This window comes from Notechis scutatus, chromosome 8 (genome assembly GCF_049901735.1).
Source record: "Notechis scutatus isolate UNSWTSFEM ecotype Mainland chromosome 8, rNotScu1.2, whole genome shotgun sequence".
Lineage (NCBI taxonomy): Eukaryota > Metazoa > Chordata > Lepidosauria > Squamata > Elapidae > Notechis > Notechis scutatus.
Window position 1 is genome coordinate 20,185,284 of NC_142016.1, and position 18,641 is coordinate 20,203,924.

Below are 18,641 nucleotides of genomic sequence, written 5' to 3' on the forward strand. Positions count from 1 at the left end.
ATTGAGGATACTTTACAGAAAATGCACAGCTGCATTCCCCCGCAATTCCTTCTTCACCTCTTTTTCCATCAGCAATGTGTAATACTATGAAAAAAAATATGATAGTGTAATCATCCCAAAAATACTTTCCCAAGAGGCAACAGGACTTTCTGGTTTTTCTTTGAAGACGTTTCATTTCTCATCCAAGAAGCTTCTTCAGAGCTGGAGAAATTTCTTGTCAGCGTTCCAGCAAACCTCCATTCCAATGAGGAACTCCGAGACAAGCATCATCTCAAAAGTACCTTTATTAGAATAGCACCTGACACATCTGTGGAATCTCGAAACTAAAAGTGTCCCAAACTACAATCCATCCCCCTTTCCCCCCATCATCACATCACATGGACCAATCACCATCCGTCCCAGTGTAAGAGCCTTTTTCTCTGCTGCGCCACCCTTAATAACCTTGAACTAAGAAAATAATTTTATTTTGTCTACTTAGAACTACTCAATTAAAATCACCCTCCCTCCCACTTTCTCGGGCTATGTGGCAGCGTGGAATATGGCTTCCAAAGCTGACATTTCTTGGATGAGAAGTGAAACGTCTTCTAAGAAAATCTAGAAAGTCCAGTTGCCTCTTGAAAAAAAAAACACCTTTGGGACAACCACGACCTGGGTAACTGAGACTCTCCATAGACACGATAGCATACCATTTCCTGTTTTTTCCTATTGCAGCATCATGGGAACAGAGAACGGTCAACATGGCATTGCTCAATGCCAGAAAAGAAATACAGGTAGACCTTGACTTATCACCAGGATTTTCATTGTTAATTGAATGAACGGTTGTAAATTGAGGACTACCTGTAGAAAGCTGCGAAAATCCCAGAAAAAAACGCCAAGAAGATGCAACTATAATTATGTAACATTCAAGAGGGAGAAGAGATAATAAAATTGTAATTATCTGTTGAAAAGAAGGCTGGGATGGAAGTCATCCTTCCTTATATTTCTTCCCTTTTGCTTTTTTTTTCTTTCGTTTTTTTTTCTTGCCCTTTTTTATTTCTCTTTTTCTGTCTTTCCTTTTTCAAAATTTGTCTTTTACTGTATGAAAAAAAAATCTAATTAAAGATGCAAATATAATTAAATCAGTCATTCTTGGTGCAATTTTATCCTCTAGCAAATTCAGAAGTGGTGCTCTTAAAGTACTTGTGCTATGTTAGGAGGACCTATAATATTCTGTTGGGGGGAAAAAATAACAGTTTCTGAGGACACAACTGGAATAGGTGAGGAATTTAATTAATTTGATTTACACGTAAAATTTATCTGGGGTACAGGGAAATTTTGGCCTGTCAGAGAGAGCTATCTTGTGAAGCAGTTAATTCTTGGCCTTGGCCCCTTTCAGATGGTGGACTTCAACTCCCAGAATTCCCCAGCCAGCAAGTTAAAATCCACAAGTTTGAAAGTGGCTCAGGGTGAGAATATCCATTCATCCAGCCCAGAAAGACCTCAGGATAAACTTTTCTACTTCTTCCCAAACTTCCCTGCCTCTAAAACAGAACCTCTTAGAGCTTCATACTTATGGTAGGAATTTTTCTACCTCGTTTTCTTTCCACGTGGAGATAGGCAATTCCTTTCTTCACACAGAGAGAAATTTAACATGAGAGTTTAATGCCTGGCTCTACCCGACACTCAAAACTAGCTCAGTTTACACATCGAGTGAAGCGTATTCATACAACATGCCAACTTTGGTAACTTTTAACCTTGTTTAGTGGTTTGTTGGTTTGTTTTTTGAATAAATGATCGGGCCCATTGTGTGAACCCAGCCCACTTGGTTCACTTGCTGTGTAAACCCAGAAAATGGATAAATTCTATAACCAGGCTACCTATGTTGTGTGAACAGAGCCAGGGGAAAGAAATACTAAAAAGATTTATGGAAGAAATTCCATCTTTGCTTGACAGACCTTGTCTCATGCATCTTACTCTAGTTTTTAGCAGCAGCCATTTGTCTTCTGTTACCTGTAATTTCAATCTCTTAAAGGCAGAAATATGTCAAACTATATCCAGACAGAAAAGAAGGATAAAAACACATTTGCCACACATAGATATCTTTCACTTCCAACCATCTTCTCTTGGGGAAAGCAACATGTTGGCTGTATTCACACGACATATTTAACCAAGTTTGATAAGGACCTAGTGCTTGCATTCACACAGCATGGCAGGTTTCAGTCCTGGCTAACTGTTTTAGATCTTGTGTGAAAGCAGGCCATTTGGATATGTTTAGGGCTTAATATATTGTGCAATAGCAGAAAATGCATAAATTCAGTAACGTGGTTAAAGAGATGGTGTGAATACAGCCATTATCAACCTTAGTGGTGTAGTGTAACTTTATAAACTCACCATGGTAAATATAAGTAATGTACCATGATAAGAAAGAAGTTTGGGCTTGTTATGTTAGCTGAAGATCTGTTGACACATGCTTAAGTTTATCTTTGCCACTGGAAGGATGGCGAGCATTTTAATTTTTGCATGCTATCTCTAGATACCGATTTCTACCCTCTACCACGCACGCCCAGTTGTTTGAAAATGCAGAAGTACTGAACAAGCACATCTGTGATCCCGTATTCCCAAGTGCAATCGACAAAAAAGAACCTTAGAGTATTTCTGAGGTGAAATGAAATAATTTTTTAAAAAAAAAATCAAAACAGAGACAGAAATATGGAAAACTTTTCAGGGCATGGTTGTTTTGTTCAGAAATTGACCACCGAGAGAGAAGCCAGTTGTGTGAAGGAAAGACATGACTTGTCGGGAGTAGGGAAAAGGTTTTGTGAAAAGTGCAAAAGAAAAGAAAGGAAAACAGGAGCGAATTAAAGAGCTGGCAGATGTCCCAAGCCACAGTTTTCCAGCGAATAATATACCTCCCCCCACCCAAGGTAAAAAGCAAGGAAATTTCCAGGATGGTCAAAGAGCCAGACCATTTTTTAGTCTTTGTCTCTAGACAACAGAAAGTTACCTCTAGTAAACATTGGCAGAAGATATTCTTACCCCGATAGCTTAAAAGCCATGCCCGAAAAAAATCAGATTTCTTTCATCCTTCTTCCAAAGATCTGGGATGGCAGCAAAGAGGATCTTGGGGTCTCTGAGATGCAGCCCAAGTGCAGAATGTTGGACCACCTTCATGCGGTGAGTTGAACTTGATGCCAAAGTTTTTCGTGAGGACACTGAGAAGGACGGATTCGAAGCCCAGGCTACGAGACCTACCAAAAGGTTGGGAGTCTCTGCCTGGTCCTTGGCTGCTAAACTGGCCCACACCACCTGAAATAACCTGGTTAAACGAATGTCAAGATTCTCAACCTAGAAAGTAACCAAAAAGAAAGGGGGGGAAACCTCTCAAATGTAGCCCCCTGGTGAGAAATTTCCACCAGAAAAAAAACCCCAGCAAAAACAAAACAAAATCAAAAACCAACAGCCCCAAAGGAAATTAATAATCATAATCATAGCGATAACAATCAAACAATCCTTTGTGGAATCAACATTCCAGGTTCTGTGCATTCAGAAGGCCAATTGGCCCAAGGAAGAGGAGGAGATCTCTCTAGTAAACCGCAGAGCTGGAGGAGAAGGGGGACTGATGCGTTGCCATCTACTGTTAAGCCCTGTGTCTTTGCAGTTGTGTTAAACCACACGTAGTTCAACTGAAAGTGTCTGAGATGAAGGGTGAAGAGAAATGGCGGTAGAAACAAATGCATATTTTTGTTGTTGTTTTTGTTTGTTTTCTTCTATCCCTCACAGTGATGGGTTCTTGATAAATTTCATCTCTCTCTCTCTCTCTCTCTCTCCACCTTTCTTTCTTCATTTTTTTCCCCAGAAAGTAGAGATGTCTTCGTTTCTCTTTCTCCCCTTCTCTTGGATTCTTTCCCTTTCACCTGTTTCCATTTCCTTGTTCTGCATCATTTCCCAGGCACCCTAAATCTTAAACAACAGAGTCACAAAAACAGATGACAGCAAACCCAAAAGGACAGGAGGCTCTGTGCTGGCCACCGCTACATTGTCCAGAGAACCCGGTCCTGGGAGAAAAAAAAAAGAAAAACAAGAGGTTGCCATTGTTCTGGTTTCAATGAGCAATAGCAATGGCATTTAGACATATATACCATTCCGCAGTCCTAGCGGTTTGCAACATCAGCATATCACCCCCAAGAATCTGGCTCCTCATTTTACCAACCTCGGAAGGATGGAAGGCTGAGTCAACCTTGAGCCAGTCAAACCAAACTCCTGGCTGTGGGCAGAGTTAGACTTCACTATAGGCAGTCCTTGACTTAAAATAGTTCATTTAGTAACCATTCAAAGTTGGAACTTTGGAACTGGGTTCTAAGTACCATTTTTGAGTCTGTTGTAATTTCAAACAGTCACGAAGCAACTGGTTATAAATCAAGGACTACCTGAAGTCTGAAAAAAGAGGTAAGGCTCCGTGGACAATTACATCCTATGAAGAAAAACTAGACGTAAAGCTTCCTGAGATGAGTAATTCTTCCCAAAATTTTGAAAATATCATTCAGCTTTGGGCTAATGAGCCACAGGATGTTAAGAAAATATAAACTGATTCAAGAAAAGGGAGTATTTGTAGCTCAGGGTTGAACTTTGGGGTCTTTGGTGTTGTCTGAGCTTGGTTGTTTCCTCGTAGACATTTCATTATCAAACTAGGTTAACGTTATCAGTGCACGGATTAAGTCATGAAACATCTGCAAGAAAACAACCAAACTCAGAAAGCACCAAGGACCGCACAAACTTATTCAACTCAAAATCTGACACAGATCCTTGGAACATTCTTAGAGCTCTCTTAAAATTAAGAGTTTCATACCTGATACTGTTATTATTTCAAGAAATGTTTACTCCAAGGCCAAGCTTAGGTCTTAGGTTCCTTACATACATACACTGGTTTCCCCGCCCTGTGTGAAGGCATGCCGAAATTCCCCCACCTTTTTGCTGTTCTCTCATATCTTCTGTTTGAAAGGACAACAATCTATCCAAAGTCCTAAAGGTGTTTTTTTTTTTCTCCAAAAGGCAACTGGAGTTTGTTTTTCCTTGAAAACATTTTGCTTCTCATCCAAGAAGCTTTTTCAGAGTTCTTCTTCAGAACTGAAGAAACTTCTTGGATGAGAAGTGAAACGACTTAAAGGAAAAACAAAATCCAGTTGCCTTTTGGAAAAAATAAGCACCTTTGGGCAGTGGTGGATTAAGGCTCACTGGTGCCCTAAGCACTGACAAATCTTGGTGTGCCCCTCCCCCACCTTTGTACATACTGTAAAACAAAGCTATGTTCTCAACTTTGTGGTGCCCTCTTTGGACCTGGTACCCTAAGCACCTGCTTCGTCTACACCACTGCCTTTGGGACAACCATGACCTCGATGAGTAAGAATCTCCATAGCCAAATCTATCCAGAGGACCTCCAGGTGAAGTTGTCTCCAGGTACAACAAGTAGTTCGGAGAACCGGCAAATACCTCCTCTGACTGGCCCCACCAACCCCATCTCTTCTCTGCCTCCCATTGAGTCCCAGCCGATCAACTGGGTCTCCTTTGGTTGCCCTGCACAGGAGAACGGAGCTGGAAAGCAGGTTAACAGAGTGGGGAGGGAATGGAGATTTGACAGTATCCTTCCTCTGACACGCTCGCCAAGCCATGCCTGCCATGCCACGCCATGCCTACCACACCACGCCCACAGAACCGGTAATAAAAAATTTTTTGAATCCCACCACTGAACAAAGAGCTAAAAGGTCCTGTAGGTGGTGTAAAAATTTACGGTAAGCCCCAGCAGTTTGCAAAGCGTGAGAAGAGAGGGAGAAGGAAAGACTCACTGATAAGCCGTAAGCTGACATTGTAGGAGCCCAGGCTGTTAGAAGCCAGGCAGGTGTAATTTCCGTAATGTCGAGTGGTAACGTTGGTGAAGAGCAATATGGAGCGTGTGCGTTCGTTCTGGATCTGCAGTCCGTCCGAGCCACTAATTACTCTGCTAGGAAGAGGAGGGAGACAATGAGAAAGTAAATAGTTAAAGTATTGTGTGCACAGAGAGAAAAAGGACCACTGTGGTGGAAGAGTCGTGGGGGAGGACAGAGGTCTATACAGGTAGACCTTGGCTTAAAACCACAACGGGGACTAGAATTTCCATCGCTAAGCCAGGCACTTGTCAAGTGAATCATGCCTGATTTGGCAACCTTTTTTTTTGCCCACAGTTCTTAAGCGAATCCCTGCCGTCGTTAAGAGAATTGCGAAGTTGTTAAGCAAACATGGCTTCACCCCATTGACTTGGCTTGTCTGAAGCCTGCTGGAAGGTCACAAATCACAGGAGCCCAAGACACTGCCGCGTGTATTAAATACAGGCCAGTTGCCAAGTGCCCAAATGTTTATCACATGACCTTGGGGAAGATGCAATGGTTGTAAGAGTGAAGATCGGTCATAAGCAGTGATGGGATTCAGTCGGTTCGCACCACTTCAGTTGTTAACTTTCTGAGCAGTTTCGTAAAGTGGTTATTGAAAGAACTCATTAGGGTGGAGAACTGGTTGTTAAATTATTTGAATCCCACCACTGGTCATAAGTCACTTTTTTCAGCAGTGTTGTAACATTACACGGTCATTAATGGAAATTGTTGTAAGTCAAGGACTACCTTTATTGAATCCCTAATGTTTTTTTGGGGATTTCTTGGACTTAAGGAAGGGTAGGGAGATGGCTTGATTACAGAATAATCAAAAACAAGATATTCCAGGGCTGTCAAACTCAAGGCTCGTGGGCTGGATCTGCCCCACGGGGTGCTTAAATCTGGCCCATGGGGTTGGCCTGGAAATAGCCGTGGTGCCTCTGGCGGTCAAAACAGGGCATTGGGGGGCAGGCAGCATGCAGCCCCAGTGCCCTATTTTTGGCCTGGGTGGCCTCCTGCAGCACTCTGCCAGCCAAAACGGGGCATGGGAGGCTGCATGAGGCCCCCCCCGCACCTTGTTTTGACCAGCAGGGCACTGCAGGAGGCTATCCAGGCCAAAAATGGGGTCCGTGGGGGGCGCATGAGGCTCCCGTGCCCCGTTTTGGCTGGTAGGATGCTGCAGGAGGCATCCATCCAGTCTCTCCTCCGCACCCCGGCTGGACCGCGGAGAAGAACTACATTGCTGATCTGGCCCTCGAAGAAATCCACTTTGACACTCCTGAGATATTCACACACACACACACACACAGAAACCCCACAAACACCTCAGTCTCTTTATCACTAAATAATAACAGAGACTCCACTCCTCAAACGAGTCTGTGGAAATGCACTTCTCCTTCAAAGCAATTTCTAGAGTCATTTCTCTTTCCTCCAATTGCATATGAATTAGAAAGCTGGGGGAGATGCAGAGATTTTCTGTCCAGCAATATAAAATTCAATATCTCACAGTCGTTCATTTTCGTTTTACTGGATAATTTTCAAGCAGTGGGAAAAACCTATAACGCCGTGATGGATGTTTCTGGGAAGATTTGCTAAACCTCAAAGTTTTTCATCCCTATCCCAGATAGGCAAAGGGTTCTTTGACAGATTGAGACTTTCCGTACACGTTCAAATGCTCGTTTGCTCCGGGTTATCATTTCAGATTTTGGAAAATAGGATCAGAAGCAGTTTCAGGTCCCTGGTTAATTTCAAGGCACGCAAGGAAACACCAGATTAGAGCAAATCAAGGCTACTGCAAAGAGAGGGAATTTCCCTTGATGGAAATGAGCTTCCCAAAACCTTGTTCCACCTCACAAGAAATATGAGGAAATAAAAAATAGCGGGATTCACCATTAAACGCTTTTCTGTGTAACTCTGTTACAGGTTCCATTATTTAAACCAGTTCTTTTCCCCCAACCTTGGCTACTTTAAGAAGTATAGACTTCAACTCCCAGAATGCCGTGCTGGTTAAGGAATTCTGGGAGTTGAAGTCCACACCTCTTAAAGTGTCCAGCGTTGAAACAAAACATTGGTTTCAACCATGTCGCCGGATGGGAAGTTTATTTTGATTTGGGCAAATACACAGAAAAGGTATAATCTTTCTTTTCATCACCATTGCTACTCTGATTCCAGTCCAACCTTCCCTTTCCCCATATGGCTTTTAGGTCCGTTGTGAATCTCCTTACACAACAGAAAGTTTGACTCCTGACCCGCCAAATGGAGAGCCTTTTGCTTGCGCACTAAATGCAACTTCAGGATTTTATGGCCATTGGGGTGATATAAAGCACAGATTTCTGAGGTTTTTCACCTCGCATTACTGAGTTCTTCTCTCCCACCTCACACTGTGTGGTGGCTATAGTGTTTCCCTTTCTTTTGGTATTTGACTTCCTACGCACCCACAGACCTGTCACAGTTTCCTAATAAAAGAAGATAAAGAGTGGCAGTTTCCCTTCTCCAAGCTCTTCCAACCACAAACAGCACCCCAAAGATTCAGGGGATTTGGACCATGAACTTTTATCACCAGCCTAACACAGGAAAAGAAATGGAAGACAGGCTGATCTGGGAGCCATAGAAAAATCACCTTGTTGGATGTCAGTCTTGGCAAAATTGGAAAGTTAGACCTGAGAAACAGGTGGTCTCCATTCTCCAAAAAGACAGAACAATAATAACTTCTTCCCTGCACGATTATACCTCTCTTTGCCCAGGAATAGCTTGTTCTGCTTTTAGATATAATATCTCTGCGGTGGTACTGTCAAACAAATTTTGATTTCCCAAGTAGGGGGACATTATACAACCGTGCACTCACTGAAAATGGGTATTGCTAGTCCACAACTTGAGATTACATCTTTTTTTGCCCTCTGTTTCCTTCCCAACTAACCCCTGTTTAGCAAGAGATCTTTCAGAGGGCCTTGAGATGTTGAGGAGATGGGATGTGAAAAATACGATATGATTAAAGAGATGGGCACACTATGCTTCCAACTAGTTGGATTCTAAACAAACATTAAATTAAGAGCCCTTGGCTTGTAAACTAAATGCAACAAGAATCAGTTTGGTCTAGTAAGGCAGAGGTCTCCACCTTGGCACTTTAAGACTTGTGGATTCAATTCCCAGAATTCTCCAGCCAGCATAGCTGGCTGGAGAATTCTGGGAGTTGAAGTCCACAAGTCTTAAAGTTGCCAAGGTTGGAGACCTCTGCAGTAAGGTACCAGGCTAGAAAGCTGCAGACCATGAATTATAATTTCATTTTATCAGTGAAAGCCAGCTGGGTAACTTTGGGCCAATCACCAGGAGACAGTGAATTCTAATCCTGCCTTAGGCATGAAAGCCAGCTAGGTGTCTTTGGGTCAATTACCAACAGGAGATAGTGAGTTCTAGTCTTGCCTTAGGCATGAAAGCCAGCTGGGTGACTTTGGGCCAATCACAACGAGATGGTGAATTCTAGTCTTGCCTTAGGCATGAAAGCTGGTTGGGTGAGCTTGGACCAGTCACTCTCTCTTAGTCCAATTTACCCCACTGGGTTGTTGTTGTGGGCATAATAGAAGGAGGAAGGTGTGTTGCATACGTTTGACTCCCTAAGTTATTTATAAAAATAATAAAGGCAGGTTATAAATAAATAAGTAAACTTTAAGATTTTATGGCCTTCACAGCTGCCCTCCAAATTTATTGGCCTAGGATGTCCTCATCTCCAGAATCTTGCTAATCTAAGTAAGGGTGACGGAAGCTTTGGTGCAATGTACGTTGATGGGTATGTCGTGGCTGTCAGGATTACAGAAATAATGTCCAGGCACAATCAGAGTGTTTAGCCAAATGCACAACTGAAAAAGTCTTCAATCTACCCCTCCAAGCTGAGCTTAGTCACTGTTTGGGGCTTGCCAGGTGCTCACAAGCCCTTTGCATTGCAATCCCAGGCAGGCAGCCAAAATGGGAGATTTATCACCTCCCCTCCATGCAGGCACCCCTGCCTTGCCCGAGGGATAGGGTACCAACACACAACTGAGGCATCACGTTCTGCTTGGTGGATCACAAATTAATCTGCATTAAACAATCACGACTACGTGCCACAAGATTGTTTAATACGACTGCAATTCTGAAGGGGAGAAGCATGGAATGTTGTTTCACTAATGAGACACACAGCCTGGCTGCACAGACAGTTCCTTCATCCTGTGCTATTTGTCCATTTGCCGTGCCAGACTATTTCCCCATCTATTATACTAGATTATCCGATCATTTCTTAAGCCAGTACTTTTCACTAACTGCATGGATTTCCAGCTGGTTTCTGAGCCCAATTCAGAACAGGCAGATTAAGTTTTGAAACCCAGGAGGGCGTGAGGCCAGTTGACCTGAAGGTTACCTTCTCTTGTAATCCAAATTAAAGCATCTTCAATAGGTAGCTATAGGTCAGGAATGTTGAAACTTGGCAACTTTTAAGACTTGTGGAACTTCAACTCCCAGAATTCCCCAGCCAGCCTTGTTGATGTTCACAAGTCTTAAAGTTGCCAAGTTTGGGCATCCCTGATCTATAGATCCTTTGCTTGGATTAGTGCAAAAATATAAAACTCTCTTCCAATTTTAAAGAGTTCTCCTTCAATCTGAGGAAAAAGTGAGCATACACTGTATGTATGTGTTCACTGGATTTATATGACCATCCAACTCTCAAATGCAACTCCAGGCAGCGTACAACAATAAAAGATAAAATGAAATACAACAAAACTCCACGGAGGACAACAAGCAAGAACAGTTGAGGCATACTAAGATATATTCCGTTTTATGGAATGAGCCCGAAAGAACAGCTAAGTGGTTGGGACCTTCCAAAGACGATTGGGGCAGGAACGGGATTTGAAAATTGTTGCAAAGCAGAGGAGAACGTTGGCAAATATCTCTTTGATGGAATGGAAGAATGGTGTTCCTTATTTTTAAGGTGGCCAAGTTGTTTGGGTGAACTTTCTCCCCCCTTTCATTGTTCATCTCCTCTCTAAAAATCTGTACCTTCCTGGATTTTCTTCCCATACTTCTATTAAATCCCACAGGAAGTCATTCAGGAGAAAATTCAACCTGTGGATATTTTGTCCTCAGGAGTAATGTTTTTGTCACAACTCAGAAGACTCCTGCCATTGAGAAGTAGAGAAGTTCTCCTGGTGGAGAATTTCCAAAATCCTTTGTGCTCAATTGTAATTTGATTGTTTAGAAAGTGTGAAATCCATCTCTCCCTATTTCATGGATCCCAAGGCCACTGTCCTCTTTGAGTTCTCCAAGGTTCCTTCAAGATATTTCAGCACTTCAATGCCAGTAAAGGTAAAGGTTTCCCTCACACATACATACCAGTTGTTTCCGGCTCTAGGGGGCGATGCTCATCTCTGCTACAAAGCCGAAGAGCCAGCGCTGTCCGAAGACGTCTCCGTGGTCATGTGGCCGGCATGAACGCCAAAGGCACACAGAACGCTGTTCCCTTCCCACCAAAGTGGTCCCTATTTTTCTACTTGCATTTTTTTTACATGCTTTCGAACTGCTAGGTCACCAGAAGCTGGGGACAAGTAATGGGAGCTCACTCCATTACGCGGTGCTAGGGATTCGAACCACCGAACTGCCGACCTTTCTGAGTGACAAGCTCAGCACCTTAGCCACTGAGCCACTGCGTCCCTTATACAATTCCAGTACTTCTACCCAATCTATCCCAAGCAGGCTCTTGAAAAGTCTGTGCTAAAATGCAGACGCTGAAGGAGATGGGAAAATACAGACTTACTGCTTGTCATCTTTGAACCACTGAAATTCCGCCGCGGGCACAGCCATGGCTTCACAGCGCAGGAGGGCTGTCTTCCCTATCAAGGGGCGGGAGTCCTTGACATCCGTGATGATTGGAGGATCTGGGAAAAGAGAGCAATGGATAGAGGAATGGATTGGAGGTCAACTGTGAAAGCCATTCTCCTCTCTCTGAAGCCATTTCCTGCAGCCCTTCAACTACAGGCGGAAAAGACCTTCAAGGGAGATCCTTAAAGGGCCAGTGAAGGATCCCAAACTCCTCCCCCCATTTGGAATCTGCGATCTTTCTAACTTCAAAAATAACTTCTCCCATCATCCCCTATAGCTCAGTTCATTCCAAGGAGGGAAGAAGAAAATTAAATCCTTCTCACGTTGGCAGTCATAAAAAAAGAATGGATGGAACAGCATAATAGTTTAAGGAGACTGGGTATTCTATTTCCACCTTAGGCATGAAAGAAGACTGGGTGACTTTGGGCTAATCACCAGGAGACGGTGAGTTCTAGTCCCGCTGTAGGCATGAAAGCCAGCTGCGTGACTTTGCACCAATTACCAGCAGACTGCGAGTTCTAGTCCTGCTTTAGGCATAAAATCCAGCTGGGTCAGTTTGCCCTAGTTATTCTCTCTCAGCCCAACCCACCTCACAGGGTGGTTGTTGTGAAAGAACAAATAGGAGAATGAGGGAGTATTAGTTATGTTCATAGTACATTCTGAGGGAGTATTAGTTATGTTCAAGTACATTCTTACTTGTAAAGTGAGAATGGTGGAATAAAAATTAATAGGAGACGAGAGGAAAAAAGTGAAGAGAGAATAGAATATAGAATATATATAAACCTAACTAAGGTTAACTAATCAACATATACAGATGGTGAAAAGGTAGCTGCCAGGTTTGTAAATGAGCCACTGAGGCCATGAGTTGTGAATGCAACACAAGGCTGATCTTTAAGCCCAGATCCCCAACCAATCATTGGGGTTATTTTTCCTTTTGAAACCACCCTGCTCAGGCCCAGGAATTGCAGATGTAAAGGAAAATAAAAACAGGTCAGCATGCAGAGCAGAAAGGAAATGAAAAGTTGCCTCACAATTGACCGTGATAAGGACGTGTTTGCTGTCTTGGGTGGAGACCCCGTTTGCCGTGATGCACTCGTATTCCCCAGCTTGTTCTCGGTTGATCTCTGAGATTTCCAGATATTCTCCTTCACTGGTGAATCCATCTGTGGGGAGGGAGCAGGAGGGAGGCAGCAACGGGGTCAGGGCCAATGGCAGGGAGACAGACACAAACAGACTTACACACAAGAAAACACACATGACACAACACGGTTATCCAGGCCTCCTCCTCCTCCACACAGGGGCTGCCCCACACAGGGCAGACATAAGGGGCAGACAGAGGAAGGAAGGATGCTCCAAATGGTCACAATCAACCGACTCACAACCAACCCTCAAGTGATTTTAGCTCAAAGAACGCCCTGATTTTCAAAGAACATCTTGCACCACTGCAAAAATGAAGGAGAAAAAAAATCTTAGGTCCCAGGCTGAGAGAGTGCAGAGTGCAGAAAGCAAATTCAGAACTAGTGGTGGACCCCATAATGGTCGTGAAATTGCCATATTCTGCAGGGGGAGGAAATGTGGATGGTAAAGCTACTGCCTGACTAATTTTAAGATTACGGTAAAGATTTCCCTGTCAATCATGTCCGACTCTAGGGCACGGTGCTCATCTTCGTTTCTTGGCCGAGGGAGCCAGCGTGGTCTGAAGACCGTCTCCATGGTCGTGTGAACCGCATTGGCTACTGTTCTCTTCCCACCAAAGTGGTACCAATTTATCTACTCGCATTTGCATGCTTTCGAACTGCTAGGCGGGCGGGAGCTGGGCAAGAACAGGAGCTCATCCTGCTGCGCGGAGCTTGGGTCTTGAACCCGGACTCTCAGCTCTGCAAGCTCTTTAACCCCTGAGCCATCACAACCCTCCCAGTTTTAAGATTACCTATAGGATTCAATTGTAGGTGTATACGCAATAAACCGAATAGTCAGCTGAGTGTAACACAATGCACAGTTAGGAAGGGAAGCTCTCCCGTAAGGCTCCATCTTCTGGTGAGTCAGAAATGCAGAAATTCCTATTAGGATGTCATCCCTCGCTACCTCACCTTGTTCCCTTCCATTCACAACATTTCACGCAAAATGTCAAAACTCCCATTCAAATATTCAGCAGCGTCGCTTTGCTGCAGCTGTGCTCCTTTTATGAATGAAGCGAAATTCTGCATGAAGGGAAGGCAGCCTTTTTTTTGTGTGTGCCAGGAATAAACCGGGCCAACAGATAAATAAAATAGCATTGTCTCCTGCTCATTGTGTGGGTCCAGGAGGAGGTTGATCTATGCGACATGTGAAATCTCATTCCCTGTCAATATTGTCCGTTCAGCCCAGCTTGCTACTTTTTCCTCCCTCCCCCACCCCTCCTGGTATCTGGGATTTCATACCTATTATCCAGAGCTTTTCAAATGGATATTTTTTTTTTTTTGCAGCCTTAAAAAAATGGAATTCCATTGATTGATTTAAAAGGGGGAATAAGGGATGAGATCAGGGGAAAAAATATTTAAAAAGGCGGATTTCTGCACTTAGGACTAAATTCCATCTGCTTAAAAGATGCCTTGAGACCTGGCAGATACCACCTCTGTGCAGAGGGCCAAGCTGTGTCTAGACATGCTCAATCTGGACAGTTTAAAATAAGCAGTTGATGTCATACAAATGCTAAACTTGGTCTATTTTAATCTTGGTTCGTTATTGGGTGTTAAGTGGTCACGGGGACTCAGTCCATTTGACGAGTGCACGACTCAAGATATCCTGCAAACTCTGAACATGGGTTCGTTTATATTTAACTGTGTTTGGCATGTGGTGTGAACACAGCTCCCTGACCCACCCATTCTCACTCATGCTGGCAATTAGTGGCTTGCAAAGGAGGGCCAGCACCACCTCCCGTTTTCCTCACCTTTCAGCTGTCGCCAAATTACCGTCGGTTCCGGTTTTCCCACTGCCAGGCAGAGCAAATTCACATTGCTTCCTTCATTCACCGTCACAGCTGAAGAAATGTTCACGATCCGAGCTGGAACTGCGGAGTTTAAAAGAGAGAGGTGGCATAATGGCATGGGAGAATGACCTTGGGAGACAGAAGGAAGAGCTGAGACGGGACAGAGAAAAAAAGAGGCCTCAGCCCACAAAAGGAAGGAGAGCTGAAGGTTCAAAAGAAGAGAACAATTTACTGGAGATCACTCAATATTTAGAGACCCAATTGGAATAAAGACACTGGAGAAAGGAGAAACGGGGAGTTCTAGTCCTGCTTTAGCCACAAATCCAATGAGTGACTTTGGACCAATGCTTGCCCCCCGCCTCTCCCTCCCTCCCTCCCTCTCTCCCTCCTCCCTCCTCTCCCTCTCTCTCTCCCCTGGAAGAAGAAGGCAAGGACAAACCACTTCTGAAAATGCTACCAAGACAACTGCAGGAACTTGTAAACCATAACTACTTTTTTGGGGTGGAGCAATCTGTTCAATAGAGGTGTCCCCAACACACATACATACAGATTTAACAAGGTTCCCCTCGCACATCCATGCTAGTCGTTTCTGGCTCTAGGGGGCGGTGCTCATATCTGTTACAAAGCCAAAGAACCAGCGCTGTCCGAGGATGTCTCCGTGGTCATGTGGCCGGCATGACTGAATGCCAAAGGCGCACGGAACACTATTACCTTCCCACCAAAGGGGTCCCTATTTTTCTACTTGCAATTTTTACATGCTTTCGAACTGCTAGGTTGGCAGAAGCTGGGACAAGTAATGGGAGCTCATTCCGTTACGCGGCGCTAGGGATTCGAACTGCTGAACTGCCAACCTTTCTGATCAACAAGCTCAGCCACTGAGCCACTGCGTCCCCCTTAACAGCATAAGCTGTACCCAAATGGGCTTAGAGAGGAGGAAGAAGGTTGGGTTTTAAATTCAACTGGAGGTTGAATTCAACTGGAGTTGTATGCATTTTCTCTATAGTCCCGCTTTTGTTTGTCCTGTAATTAGATACAATCGCTACTTGCTCCAGAAATGAGGAAGCCATTAGGTGTTAAACTTGATTGAAAGGAGATGTTACTGTTGGAAATGTAAAGATTTCCACTTGGTTGATAAAGGCAATTCCAAAATCTCCCTCGGCCAACTCTTCTACCATCCAGTGACCACCCTCCACACTGATGATAGAAATCCCCTAAGAGAAAAATACAAAGGCCCTGGAGATGTGGCGCCAACATCAGGTGTACTGTACTCCCCATACTTTGTAAATCACCATCCCACCCGCCTTATTTTTGGACTGCCTCCTCAGAAAATCTCAGCACCAGGTGCTTCAGGCTCCCTTCCCTGTTGCAATGGAAGAAGCCCCCCTCCCTCAATGAAAAAAAATACATTCCCCCCTCCCAGACTGGGCCTAACGATCCTCATTGTTTGCATGATAAACTGAGGTGGTGTCTGCAGTGGCAGAGTTATGGGAGAGGGAGAACAGCTGTTTCCTTAATCTGCAGGTTGCTTATCCCAGACTGGGCCCAATCAGCTTGTATTGTAGCAGCTTCCTGGCTCCGGCAACTACCAGAAAAGGGGATGTGTGGGACTATAATTATGGGGTGCATAGCATTGCAGTTGTGGCTTTTGCTAATATGGCAGAAAGGCTGGAGGCGCCTGGGAATTGGGGAAGAAAGTGAAAAGGAAGAAAGAGAGAGAGAGCAGAATTTTTTTAGCTGGTTTTGACAGCTGGGAAGAGATTTGAGTTCTCGGAGGCCAAACTACACACCCCCTTCTTTGGGAATGAAGATAGATAGATAGATAGATAGATAGATAGATAGATAGATAGATAGATAGATAGATAGATAGATAGATAGATAGATAGATAGATAGATAGATGGATAGATAGATAGATAGATAGATAGATAGATAGATAGATAGATGGATAGATGGATAGATAGATAGATAGATAGATAGATAGATAGATAGATAGATAGATAGATAGATAGATAGATAGATAGATAAGGGAGAAAGAAAGGAAAGGAAGAAAAGAGCTATTGCTCTACAGACTCTTTGGTTGGATTCATGCAACTCTGATAGTGAGAACAATCAACCAATGGAACAGAAGTTTCCCTCAGAAGTTGTGGGAGCGTCATCACTGGAGACTTTCAAGAAGAGATTGGACTGCCATTTGTCAGAAATGGTGTAGGGTCTCTCACTTGGGTGGGGGGTTGGACTAGATGACTTACAAGGTCCTTCCAACTCTGATTATCTGTTCATCTGTTTTTACTAGACTACTTTGGAACTGGCTAATTTGGATCAGCCAGTCAGATGAGCCTCTGCCACAAGGTTAAGCCATCATACAGTTTATGGGAGGAATCCAAAATGATATAAGGCTTTGGTTTGTTGATCTGGTATGAGAGTTTAGCCCAGGGTGCAGGCAAACAATTTTGGAAAAGCTCGGGGGCCGCATTCACTTTAAAATTTGACAGACGGGCTGGTCAGCACAAGAATTTTTGGGAATCGCCCCCTTTCACCCCTTGCTTCTCCTCCTTCCTCCCTCTGGGAGGCCCAGCAGTCTGGGAGTGGCTAATTTGGATCAGCCAGTCAGATGAGCTCTGGCTGCCCAAGTTAAGACCGACCAGCTCAGTTTATGGAGGGAGCCAGAGATGATAGAAGGATTTGGCATTAGCTGAGAGACTGGTATGAGAGTTTAGCCTGTGATGTGAATCACACCTTAGGACAGGGATCTCCAAACTTGGCAACTTTCAGACTTGTGGATTTCAACTCCCAGAATTCTGGGTTAGATGTGAGAGAGAATGTAATTTGGAATCTTCTCTCTGCCGTTGATAGTAAAATTCCATGAAAAGAAACAGGGGAATTACACCATAAAAGTGTCTTATCTGGGCACAACATTTCCCGCTTTTGGAACCAGGGCACTTCCACATTACACTTGTTTCCTTCTCCAATCTCTCAAAAGCAGCTTGAAGCAAATTCCTCATCCTCTTGGCCTCCCCAGCTTTGAAATCTTGAGAACTTATCTGAGTTAGTCAGTGTTCCTCTGGCTGACACATAAAGAGCTTGCCAAAAATGTCCTATCTCGAACTCCTGGTCATCTCAAAATAATAAAAATGGCCTTACCACCACACTAAGCAAAAAGAGAGAGAAAAAGTACCACATCCTTCCCATATGCACATTGATCTGGTTGTACAGGAAATTCCTAACGGATGGCTTCAGTGGTGGGCTGCAACAGGTTTAACAACTGGTTTGGTGAGCGCGCATTTTGTGCAGCGCTCAGAAAACAGTGATTTTTAACATCAACAGCTTACCTTCTAGGCTGGGGTACCTAAACTTTTGGACCTCAGGGACCATCAAACTCATAATTTTAAATCCCACGGACCACTAATATGAATTTTCACTGACAGTAGCTTGCTGACGTTGGTGGGAAAGTCGGTCCCATATTCCAGAGCTGCAGTAGCCACAGGACTGGCCCTTTGGTCATCCCAGAGCTGCTGCTCTTCCACCCCTCTGGCCTGCCATGGACTGGAGTAGCTGCTCCAAGATGACCAAAGGGCCAGTCTTGTGACTACTGCAGCTCTGGAATATGGGACCGACTTTCCCACCAACGTCAGCAAGCCACCCAGGGGCAGATTTCCTTCCCCGCCGTTGGTCTTACCTTCCAGTTCCAGCTCGCGTGGCTCTACTCAAGGTAAGGTTTGCGCTTGGCCGAGGGGTGGGGGGCCAGAGGGTGGGCGGGCCATGTGGGCGGTGCAGTCTTGTGTTCCCGCACAGCCTGGATTAATTGCTTTTGGGGCGGGGGGCATTTCTCTGCAGACCACCAAAATTTTCTCACGGACCACCAGTGGTCCCCGGCCTGCCAGTTGGCAACCACTGTTCTAGGGTAGCCCCAATGAGTAGAACAGCTGAAGCGCGGAATTCTGCTGTGCCATGCATA

At 44.3% G+C, this 18,641-nt stretch overlaps 1 protein-coding gene across 2 annotated transcripts in view; it reads right to left on the minus strand.

Moving 5' to 3' along the window:
• Positions 1 to 1,097: 1,097 nt before the first annotated feature.
• IGLON5 (IgLON family member 5) overlaps positions 1,098 to 18,641 on the minus strand; it is a 105,118-nt gene continuing 87,574 nt past the window's right edge. For both annotated transcript variants that reach the window (XM_087971022.1, XM_087971023.1), the window contains 5 exons: positions 14,650 to 14,769; positions 12,752 to 12,883; positions 11,656 to 11,776; positions 5,820 to 5,971; positions 1,098 to 4,034 (listed from right to left, as the gene is read on the minus strand). In XM_087971022.1, the coding sequence (XP_087827148.1) occupies positions 3,934 to 4,034; positions 5,820 to 5,971; positions 11,656 to 11,776; positions 12,752 to 12,883; positions 14,650 to 14,769 (626 nt within the window). In that variant the 3' untranslated portion in view covers positions 1,098 to 3,933. The remainder of the gene's footprint in view (positions 4,035 to 5,819; positions 5,972 to 11,655; positions 11,777 to 12,751; positions 12,884 to 14,649; positions 14,770 to 18,641) is intronic.